At 32.8% G+C, this 12,834-nt stretch overlaps 1 protein-coding gene across 1 annotated transcript; it reads right to left on the bottom strand.

Annotated features, from left to right (window-relative positions):
* Window positions 1-1,668, bottom strand: LOC109361876. Its single transcript, XM_019607407.1, has 2 exons — window positions 496-1,668; window positions 1-453 (listed from the first exon to the last, which is right to left on the bottom strand). The coding sequence occupies exons 1-2, from the start codon at window positions 1,666-1,668 to the stop codon at window positions 1-3; spliced, it is 1,626 nt and encodes a 541-aa protein (XP_019462952.1).

Below are 12,834 nucleotides of genomic sequence, written 5' to 3'. Positions count from 1 at the left end.
TTAAGCCAAAACAATATTGTCAGTTGTTCCCCTTCCAGGAATGAAGCTACTCTGAAGGGGACCCACTAAGTCATGCAAAAAAGGACGCATTCTACCAACTAGAACTTTCATTATAAGCTTGTAGACGACATTATACAGACTGATTGGGTGCAGGTCTTTCAAAGAAGTCGGATTATTGACCTTGGGAATAAGAACAAGAAGAGTCTCAACAATGCGAGAATCCGAGAAACCAAACTTAAAAGCATCGGACACAAGCCTCCAAATATCATCACCCATCAACTGCCAATACTTTTTGAAAATGATTGGATGGAACCCATCCGAACCAGGAGCTTTAAATGATTGTATACTCATAACAACATGGGTCACCTCTTTCATAGTAACTGAGGTCCTTAAAGCCTCAACCCCAACTATAGAAAGACGTGGAATATCAACCACACACTGATCCAACTGAACCTAAGCATTATCACAAAACAAACCCCGAAAATACTGACGTGCCTCCCTACGAAGAGGCTCAAGATCAGTGCACCAAGAGCCATCCTCAAGGAATAGACCATGAATATTATTCCTTTTCCTCCTAATAATTGTCTGAGTGTGGAAAAATTTAGTATTTCTATCACCAAATTTAACCCACTGCTCTCTGGATTTCAGAAACCACAGTAATTCTTTCTGCTTGAGAATATTATTATACTCCCGCCTGAGCTGGATATCTAGTCTAACCAAATGTCGATCCACAAAGTCAAGGAGACGAAGTTGAACACCCCTGATCCTAGCTTTCACTCTTCTTTTACGCTGAAAAATGTTACCAAAAGTATTATTGTTGAACTGAATAGCATCCTCACGAACCCGATGAAGACCCTCAACAACATCAACATTACCCTTTAGCCAAGCCTCATGAACAACATTATGGCCACCACACCGAACAGAAGGGTCTATTGCGAATGCCATCAATATGGCCACCACACCGAACCAACATGGGACAATGATTTGAATGCAGCTGAATAAGATTCTCGACATACCCCTAGGGAAAGCAATACCCCAGGCGTTGTCACATAACCCTCTATCCAATTTCTTTGCAATGCTACAACCTATCACCTCTCTTCTAAACCAAGTGAACTGACTACCAATAGCACCAATATCCATAAGCCCACACCTTTCAAGAACCTGGGAAAATCTATGCGCGTGAGAGTGATTGAAAAAATCACCACGAACCTCCGACGATAGAAAGACTTCATTAAAATCACCCAACAAGAGCCAAGGCAGCTGCACACTGCTATGAAAGGACAACAAATAATCCCATAGAAGCTCACAATCACGACTAGACGAACTAGCATAAATAGCAGAAAAAATCCACTCCTTGGAACTGCATTGGAGCTTCAGCGAAATGGCCTGGTTGCATGAATTCACAACAATGGTACATAACACATTATCCATCGCTAAAAGAACCCAAATACCACGTGCATGCCCAACCGCTTCAACAATCCCACTTTTCACATAACCCAATGAATTCCAAAGATACTCAGCTCTACTAAATTGATAGTGAGTTTTCATAAGAACGATGATTAAAGGTTTAAACATCCTAACCAAATAACGAGCATGCTGACGACCATCCTTATTAATGGCACCCCGAATATTCCAGGACAATATTGAACAACCCTTAAAATCATTCATGAAAAAACCAAAATGAGAAAACTAACCAAACCAAACCACTAGTGGCACTCCATAGAGACATCACCATTATCCCTCATAACCTCCTCCTTGCTAGACCCAAGCTTTTGAGGCATAACCTCATACTCGTAGTCCTCTATAACCCTTTCTTCCTCAACTGAATGGCTTGGACCCTGCAGATGATTTGCATCGTGCACCAGCACCCTTTCCCATTGTAAGCAATTGGACATGTGCATGGTACTCAGCATGGGCGAGGCGTGTAGAGAATTGGAAGCCTTACCCATGGAGCCATGACAAATAGAGAGTTCTAGTGACCTAGCAGACACAGAATCAGCAACATGAGACTGGATGGATGTGTGCATGGAAGCACACAATTGCTCTTGCTCAGAGAAACCCGTTTTCCCACCCAAAGATGAGGCCTGGATGTTCATCCTGGCATCCTGCATGAGAGAAATTGGCAAACCCATTTTTTTGGAATAGTCCATACGGCAATCAATTTCCTTACCCAATAAAGTCGATCCAGCATTAAAATCCAAGGATGATTGGAATCTGGTACTACCATCATTAGCTGGTAATTTCTCTAGGACTTTGCTATTAAGATTCGTTTGAATTTTAATAGAATCTGTGCCACTACTATTAATGTCCACCTTGTTTTTAAATCTTGACCTCTTTTTATTCATCCCATTAATTCTCTTAACCGACTCATTAAAGAGAGGAGCCCCACCCACATTAAACACCTCCAAGGAATCTGCCCCAACCTCCAAAAGAACACCAAATTGATTTGCATTAACGTTGTGATTCTTTGCATCCTTGGCATTAACTCCCTTGGCCGTTTTACCACTCCTTTTCGTGTAACCACCAACCATTCCCCATGCACCTCATTATTAACGACTTCAATATTCATAATTGCACTATGAATATTTGACGAAGAGAGAGGTGGCACCTCTCCACTCACCTCACTTGGCGTAGTACAACCATTGGAAGAGGGGGGAGGGTACCTTCTCCTTAGAATCCATACGTGGTAAATCCTCATGTTGTACTGTGTAGTTCCTAGATAGATGCCCATAACAACCACATGAAGAGCATATTACATGAAGACCTTCATATTCCATTTTATTCAATGGCCTTGGACACAAACATTTCCTACAACTAGCTGATTAAGATCAATCTCCACACATATCCTCACGAATCTTCCCCTTGCACACCTTAATGTATTATTGTCAATCTTATAGGGACGCCCTATGGCAGATGTAATGGGAAGGATAAATTTTTTATCATAGAACAACAAATTGTGGCATGTCAACCGAATCCATATCAAGGTTTTTGAAACCTTGGCTGTTGTAGAGTCGAATTCAGATGTCCATGATGTGATTGCCACATAATGATCAAACACCATACAAGGGTCGCCTTGTAAAACCTTCTCTCTATCATAAGTATGATCAAACTTGACCATGAAATAACCATTCTCAATATCCATCATATCAAAGTCTCTCGTTAACCTCCACGCATTCTTCAGCGTGTCGCGCATAACCCTGTACCCCAGCCTCTTCCCGATCAGAGTAACAATCAAAGCATCCTGCCATTCCTTACTATATTCGGAAACAACACTATCCGAAAAGGTAACCGAAGGAAGAAGACGATTTCCCCCTATCAAATCCACCCGCACAAGACCTGTTGCCAAGAAGTCGACTTCCTCTCTTGTCGGGGCCAGTTGTCTATCTGCTAGCATCTTGTCATGAAAAGAGACCTTAAGACTCTCTTGCGGTATACCTTTCCTGATATTCGGTGGCTTGTCTGGTGATTTTGTTTTCTCATGGTTGGATTGAGCCATGAACACAAAAGTATCACTCATAACCTCTTTAGAGCTTTTCTTACTGGACCGGTACTAGGGAAGATGATTGACTTTCTTTTGACGATTTAATAGCATACGGCTATTTCTCTAGAATTTTCTTTTCTCACCGTTAATTTCGGGAAAGAATGAAGGGCCCTCTGCATTGTTGTCTTTTTTCAATTTATTCTTACCTAAAGAAATAGAAGAGTATGATGTGGTCAACCAAAACAGAACTGCCAAATCTTTAGAATGTAATACTAGGCTCAAATGCTTAATTCTTATTTATTTTCTTCGTATGAAGAAGTAAATCAAAATGCTTCATAAAATCAAATGATATGAAAAAACTGTGGAAAAAGAAAATGCCAAAACATAGCTGTTTCCTTGACTAATTACTAATTAGACGATAATTAAATTAATAATGCAGCAACAAAGAAGAAGAAGAAAAAAATTAAGCAATTTTACCAATAGGCATTCAGAATTCTTAAAGGACCAATTAATTTTTAAGTGGTCATATAAGTTTTTTAAACTTGGATTTTAAGATACTTTTAGTTTGCTAGCTTAAAAATTCATATAAAAAACTACTTGCTCTTCTTAAACATATAAATTCGATTCAATCCAAATTTGTGATTCAACCCGGCTCAACCTCTATTTTGGTCAAGGTCTCTGCCCAAGTTTTGAAGACTGTCTGCATCATAGGAGCATACATCCTATTCAGTTCTGCTAACTTTACATCATACTTGAGGTAATGTAGGTGTACTTGTTACTTTGCAATAAAACTTTTGATAGGAGGTGAGCATACTATACTAGTAATTCAGTATCACACCACCTATCATCGAGTTCGAATAGGGTTGGGTCTTGTTGTATTTAGAATTGAGTTTAGGTTCAAAAATTAGACTCATGCAATATTTAGGCCAATATTTGTATATGTCGCTATTTAATTGTGTCCACACGGAATACAATCTTGTCCGAGTCGGGAACATCCACAGGTATGTGGGGCTAACTCTCCTAGCGAGTGTTTTTTCCATCCACAAGACTCGAACCCGAGATCTTACTTAAGGGGAATCAAACATGTACCACTTGAACCAACACATCGTTGATCAAAATATATACTTGATTAATAATATATATATATATATATATATATATATATGATTTTATATGTCAAATTTCATATTTAATAATAAATAATCGGATTGAGAGTCAAGTTAGTTTCAGGTCTAGGACTAATCTGGATTCACAGAAAAATTATTCAACGAACATTTAGGGTCGTGTAAGAGACAAACCTTATCCCTTCTCACCCCTATTACAATAGAAAAAGAAAACAAAATTCTAAAGAATTAGATTTAGCACTCTACCAAGCAAAGGAAGACTATCAAGCAAAGCAACACGTCCTAAAATCTTTGGTCCCTACCCTACACAACCAAATTTTGAGTGATCGACATACAAAACACCTTCACTAATCTCCACATACATCATCTTCTATACGTGCACAATTCTGCAATCTCTTCCAGAATTTTGTTTTCATGACTTACTCAAAATAACACTCACCACGATATAACCATCACAATAAAAAAGTCTCACTCTTCTGTATCACACTCTCTTGCATTTAAAGTTAAATAGGTGTTCATAAATCATAATGCAATTTTTTTGTACTGTTTATGTGATACATTTATCTGTTTCCAAATTTCTTGAAACGATTTCAAATGACTAAAACGAAAGAGAAAAAATGTATACAATAAATTAGTTTTATACGCTTATATCATTTATCATCTATAGTTTATTATTACTGACCTTTAAAAAACAAATAAATGATAGATAATGTATAAATTTTTATACCAACAATGAATAAATATTATACTGAAAATGGAATGCGTCAGAAATCAATTATTTGCGTTAAATTTAATCATTAATTTTTGTGGTTCCATCACGAGGATTTATTGACATTTTGTAAAACTTTAATAATCATGTATCGTGACTCACAATTTTTTTCGCAGCACTGTTAATTTTTCTGGGTCAAACATTAGGTTATCGATTTCATCAGTTGAGCCAATCTAAGGCTTTGGATGTTGCGTTGAATATAGTAGCTCCATTTAAAGGAATACGATGCGGTCCTTAGGTTGCTTCTTTAAATAACCATTGGGCTGAATATCAATACTCATTTTGAAGATACGGACCGAAACTAAATGAAATAGCCTGTGAAGTGTGGAAAAAACAGCCTCTGTCTTAAAAAAGTTTGCGTCTCTCTAACTGATCAAATTTTACTAATTGACATTAAAAATATTAGTTTTTATTTTTTAAAATTTTTTTTTTCATTAAGTGACATATTTTAATTGGACTGGATAAGAAACAGCGACAAATGATCTTATGTGAACGACTCAAATCGAAAAGTTGAGTCTCATAGATGTGTGCGTGTAACTATTAATAGGCCCAGAACGAATCTGTCCAATATGAATAGTTCAATTTCTATATCATTGGGTAGGAGTGCATCTAGATTCATATCAGAAATAACTAAACTTATGGGGAACAAGTATTGACCCATCCACTCGAGTTTTCTGCTAACATTTGCAATAACTTGGATTTGATTTTTGGATTTTGCATGTTATTACTACTTGATATGTAAATTCTAATGATGTGTTTGGAACCATCTCTCCACTACACTGTTAATTATTATATAAAATTCACTTGAGAAATTACTAAATAGAAAATAGGCTTATATATTAAATAAACAACTTAATTAGGCTCTAATGTGATTAAAAAAATTAGCTAGCTATAAATAACTTTCTTTGATAAACTTATTAAAATAAGTTAAAAGAAACAAGTCCACTTTATAATTTATTTTCACAAGTTTAGATAAGCACTTTGCCACTTTCAAATACCCTCTTAACACATAGATAAAAATTATCTAATAATAAAAAATATGTCACAAAAAATATAGTCTTTTTTTGTATTACCAATGGATTCTCTCAACTTTTTGAGTAAGAAACTAATTTCTTTCAGGGTATGTGGATATCTCTCCTAACATGTGTCACTTTCAGGAATTAAAATTTCAGTGAATAAGTGCTAGAAAATAAATTTATTTTATTTTTAAATATATAAATAATTCTACAAACTAACATAAGTTTGAATTACCCGTCAGCAAAAATTGCCACACAAACAAATAATTTTGTGAAGTCACCAATTACTAATAGTGATACAAAATATATATTGAAGGTAGTATTAAAAAAATTGTGATGCTCAATTTCTCAAGACTTAACTTTATTAGCTTTTGATCTGTCCTTACTCTTTCTAGTTGATTAAACTTTTGTTTATTATAATTATTATTTTATGACATTTTGTATGCTGGCAACTTGGCATCTTCTCATTTCGAAGCAAAACAAGGAGGGCCTATGATGGTGTACTCTTTACGTGGATTTAGTTCAAACCTTCTTAAGCAATAAGCAAGCATATCTAGAGAAATTAATTAATTTTTCTAATGTGGGGTTATGTATGATTATATTGTCCAAAGAAAAGCTCAATCTCAATTAGCACAAAAGGTAATCTAATAATATTCTTTGAGAGGGAGAAATTTCACATTTAGCAAAAAAGGTACACTATAACAAGTTAAGAAAACATCAACTTCAAAATTTGTGACTTAGAATACTCGCCATCAAAAGCCACCGAACATATGAATGCATCGTATTCGAATGTTAAGAGAATGTCGTAAAGATTTGCCACAACTTCATTCTTATCTTCATGTGTGAGGGAAAATCATAACCCCCATTTGCTTCATTCTGAAGTGGATAAAAAGCCATACCCATAACCACACATTCCATGTTCACTGGGCCACACTAGAGAATCTAATTCAACTTATCCTCTCTACTGTGTAAAAAGACACACCCTACAAATCCGTATATTTGTTGGTATTCCACTCTTAGACAATTTTATTAAAGATGCAATAAGGTATAAAATATTATAATAGTGAGGCAATCGTATGAGATTTAAGAAACAAAATATAAGGAAATGTGTGGGAGATACCTGAAATCAAGACAATTTCAAGTTATTTATGCGGTTTGACAACCCAATTAGTGTAGAATATTGTTCATCCCGTTTTTTTCTCATTAGTTTATAGTGAAGAATTCACCTTTAATTTTCTACAATTTGTTGCATGAAGGTTGGGATTGAGTTAAAGATAATATCATTTCTAATTAATCAAATAAACTAGATTATTACTAACCATATAACACTTCAGAGCTAAATGGAATTCCACTCTTCTATCCCTACCAACTTAGCAACAAAATATCCCTTCACTTTTATACACTAGTAACTCTTAAAATCATTAGATGTAAATTTCTCTCTATATAATTAGAAACTTTTCTTGCGTGGTCCTATTCCCACAGCATGATAGTAAAATTATAATTTTAACTCGAGTTTGAGCAAGACTATAGATTACCATCTTCAACATTTAAAACTTTTTTATAAGGAGATTTATTAGTGTCAAAGTATTTTTAAACAATTTTACTAGATTGACTATATAAGGTTATTTATTTCTTACTGATTATCTATAATGATAAAAGTTTGATAAATATTCTACATGATTTATGTAAGGAGTTTCCACCAATCATATTTCAACTTTTCATCCACAAATTCATTCCACAAGACGAAAAAAATATTAGTCTAGTGATATAACTAAATTAGACCCTGTTAGATTTTCATAGAGACCAAAATATCAATGATTCAATTCCTAAAAACAACACTTGTTAAAAGGGATATTCACACATCTCGAAAGACATTAGTTCTTTACCCATAGAGTGAGGAGATACTTTGGTTATATCAAAAAATTCATCCAAGAAGTAAAACATGACCAGAGAGGACCCAAGATCTAGTTTGGTGGAAACTTGTCCTTTTAAGGAAGCAAATGGTGGTTAGCAATGATGAATATCTATTGCAACTAGTAAATGTTTGAGGCCTACCTACAACATCAATTATCAAATCTTTATTAGTAATGTACAGGATTTAGCTAGCATTCCTTATAAAGAGATTATATTACAAAGAGATCATGCAAGCATGTGCTAGTAATTAGTGCTGCTATTATGTCTAAAAAGAAATTATGTTATATTTGGCCCTGGAAAAAATCTACTAATTATGTCTCTTTTGGAATTACGAGGTTGATTAGTTTTACAGAATCATAGCTAATTTACCCACCTATCATTTATGTGGAGAAGTAGAATCTATGAGATTTTATTTTGATAATATTTTTTTAGAGTATAATATATATATATATGTAGTATTATTGTAAATATTTATACACATTTAACACATAATTTATATTATTTTTTTAAAAGTTAATAATATTTAAATATTGATAATTAATGACACAGTTACGATGTGTAAAAATAATACACAGTGAGTACATATATTTTATCCTCACTTTTTAAGTACTTTTTTGTGGTTCTAAATTCCCCCAGGTGATTTGATTTTTGAAGAACAAATCTATCAAATTGATCTAAATATAGCCGGGATAATCAATTCTGGTCATAAAAAAGTAAACACACATGTAATAATAATAAAAATAAAATAGAAATTAAACCCCAAGCGTTATGGTCATTCCAACGGCAGGTGCTAGAATCATTCATCTTCATTTTTTAAGAATTTGATATCATTTTTTATCCCCAAATTCTTGGTATCAAATTGTAAGAAATATTTTTTGAATTTCTTAATTTCAGTGGTATGCATGATATATCTGGAATAAGTATCATCTTCGTTAATGGAGAAACAAATACATATTTTTTATTTATTTTTAATAATAAAAATGTAACTCTATTGTAATTGAATGAATAAATATGTTATCAAAAATTATATTTGCCCTTATTTTTTTGAAGCACTTGCCACTCATTTAACGGAAACAATCCAATTTACTAAAAGTGATTTCTAACGCTAAAAAAATTTAAAATTATATGAAAGAACTTATGAGTCGGGGATTATAAGAAGTAACTTATTTTTAGGGGCTTCTCAAATCATGGCTTATAGTTTTAAGGCTTCTCTAAAAATTCCCTCTTACTAAATGGGGCTACGAACTTATTTATTTTTGTTCAAATAAACCTATTAACTAATTTATAATCTCATGTCTTGCCAAACATTCTGATAAGTCACTTTATGGACATTCACAAACAATGGCTTATATAATTCCAGATTTTATTTATAATAAAGAACCTCACTTGACTAAAGAAAAGTACCTACTTATTTTTGGTCAAATAAGTCTATTGACTCACTTATAGTTCCCCCAATGCCTTGCAAAACCAAGTTTAAGAAAATTAGTCAAAGATAAGTGGAAGTTATTTCAAACAACCTATTGTGAAAATGTTAATGATCACACTTATTAATGTTCTAAGAGTATTAACTGAAGAATTCAAACATAAAAATGTAGTGATTAGATTTTCAAAATATTAAATATTAGAGTTAACTACACTGACACCCCTTGAGTTTTAGTGAAATTGTATAAACCACCCCTCACTTTTCTACACCTACACAAATATCCCCTAGTTTTTATACTTTCATTACACTTATCACCCCACATGATAAATAAGTGTAATATTTTAAACACAAAATGTTATAAATTCAATTAAGTTAAACAAAATATGGTATATTGTGAGGAAAAATCCAAATAATATACAAATCAATGTATCTTTATTATTTTTTGTTATAAAATGCATCAACAATTCTAAAGAGATATTGTTTAAATTGTTCTTATACTATATCGTAACGAACCAAAAATAATAAAGAGGTATCGACTCATATATTATTTGGACATGTCTCCACTATATACTATGTTTTGTTTAACTTAATTGCATTTATCACATTTTTTGTTTAAAAAATTACACTTATTTCTCATGCAGTGGTGATCAGTGTAATGAAAATATAAATTAGGGGTCTGTGTAGGTGTAGAAAAATGAGGGATGATTTGTATAATTTCGCTAAAGTTCAGGGGTGTAGGTGTAATTTATTCTAAATATAACATGTATTTTTTATGCATATTTTTATTGGGAAATGATTAAAAAAATATCTACAAAGACAATTGTTAAGGAATTCATGATAAAACTTGTATATTGAGATTTAAGACTCCGAAAAAACATTGTGCTTTCCCATACATATTTTCTATTTTTAAAATCCTTAACATGATCCTTTTTATTTATAATTCGTAACACACTACTTTTTCCCAAAAATTAAGGGCATTGTTAGCTAGTTTCTTTTAAGAATTCAAAAATAGGAAATATGTAATATATGAAACAGTAATGCAATGAAATACATCGAAAAATTTTAAAATCAATTTTTTTGTTTAAAGCTATGTTGTATGTTTGGCATCATGTCACTAACATGACTCAAAAAGCAATTAAAGAAAAGTACTAGCATCTTCAACCAATAAGAAAACCACTTAAATTGAGTTCATTTGCCGCATACATGGCCACTCAATATGCAATGCATGGTCCTCTATGTTTCCCATTTAGTTGCGGAGTCAACAAGCAAAGATGCAGTCCTTGGCAATGGGCATCATTGACTTGTGTGGGAGAAAGCACAACACTCTAATTCACTAACCTATGAGTCCTTGTTCTGAGTACTAAATTATGCATCCAACATTTTGGTTCATATTATGCCCTACGTTTTGCTCAAACCTCTTAAAAAGCTGACATTATTTTGTCGGCTTCTTGTAAGTTTGCCCAAAAAATTATATAAGTGTAATATCTATGCAACGACATTAGCAGTATACAGATTTATATACAGTTAGTATATCATTCACTATTCATTTACGTTATTTTATTTAAAAAGTTGATGATGATTAAAAATGAATGGTAATTAATGCAATGACAATGTAAAAGATTCTGACACTGATAGTATGTATATCTTTTTCTCAAATTTCTTTCTCTCTCTTTTTTTTTTCAGTTTATGTTCACACCATCCCTTACACGGTACATGCTGATAGGGCCAATTTGCTTTTAGAGATTACTAAGATTTCTAGCTTTTATTAAGATGTTATGGCGAATGCAAATCTAATGCTACATTGCCAATAATGAACAAATGTAAAGTTTGTGAGTGTAACTCAAGAAATAAATTGGATACTAATAAAGTTTTTTTCCTTCATTTTGATCTTTACTATACCTAACTGTCAGACTCTCTTGCCTTGTCTTCAGAAGTGGGTGCAAATCTTTGTAGCCAGCACGATAGGGCAATGTTCAAGTTAAAATCTCGGATGCAACTTTATATCGGACAGAAATCGCATTTTCCAAACCCTATCTCATTTATTATTGAGATTCAATGAAAATGTTATTTTTTATATTAATTTTTTTTTATTTATGTAATAATATGTAATTAACCTGAGATAGAGAATGAGATATAAATTGGGACAAATAATCATATCCCTTTACATTAGCATTCCTGCAAGAATTAATTTTCTAGGATGAGTTTGCCATATCCTTCTAATACTCTCCCTTTTTTATTTATGTAGAATTTATTCTTCAGGTCTCAATTAAAAATTATAAAGAGTATTAGAACTATTTTGTAAGTTTACTCTTATTTAATATCCTCTTTATTTAGTGAAATTGAGAAACTAATAATTATAGAGAGATAAAATAAATATTGGGAAAAAAAATACAAAAGTAATATAAATAAATAAATTATTTGTTTTTTCTACGTGTTCATTTTGATCTCACTGGATTGACACTTGTTCGAGTGTGTAAATCATACAATCCAAGCTTAGGAAGGATTGTATGATAAATATATTTGTCATTTAAGATGTGGTTGAAAATTGAATTAGACAAGAGATGAATTATTCCTTCTACAATCCTTTTACAAATTGAATGATAATATATTTCGATGAGTTTGGTTCTTTCATGAAACACATAGTTTACAACAATGTACAATGCTGATTGATTATGACAATAAATCACAATAAGGGTAGAATTTGTATATGCAAGTCAGTAACAAATAGGTAAGTCGTCGAGTCTCACATTCAGCCAAAGTTAAGGCTCTATACTACGCTTTTTCATACGATCTAGAGATTATCTTCAGTCTTTTGATTTTTCATGAAATCAAAGATTTGTCAATGAAAAACAAAATCAAGTTACAATCTTCTGGTATATGGATAAAAACCCAAATTAGAATCACTAGAACATTTTATGCTTGTGTCACTTTGTGTAGAGAAATATATCTCTTGTCCTAGAGCACCTTTGATGTATAAGGAAAATAGTACTAAGCCTAGCATGTGAGGGATGACCTAGTCTCTTATGCTAGAGGTAATTGTTATAAGAGATGAAGTGATTTGTCCAATAAGACATTGTGGTAGATAAACTTGCAGAGTTCATTGAATA

This window comes from Lupinus angustifolius, chromosome LG12 (genome assembly GCF_001865875.1).
Source record: "Lupinus angustifolius cultivar Tanjil chromosome LG12, LupAngTanjil_v1.0, whole genome shotgun sequence".
NCBI classification, from domain to species: Eukaryota; Viridiplantae; Streptophyta; class Magnoliopsida; order Fabales; family Fabaceae; genus Lupinus; species Lupinus angustifolius.
This window is presented reverse-complemented; position numbering and strand designations above follow the sequence as displayed.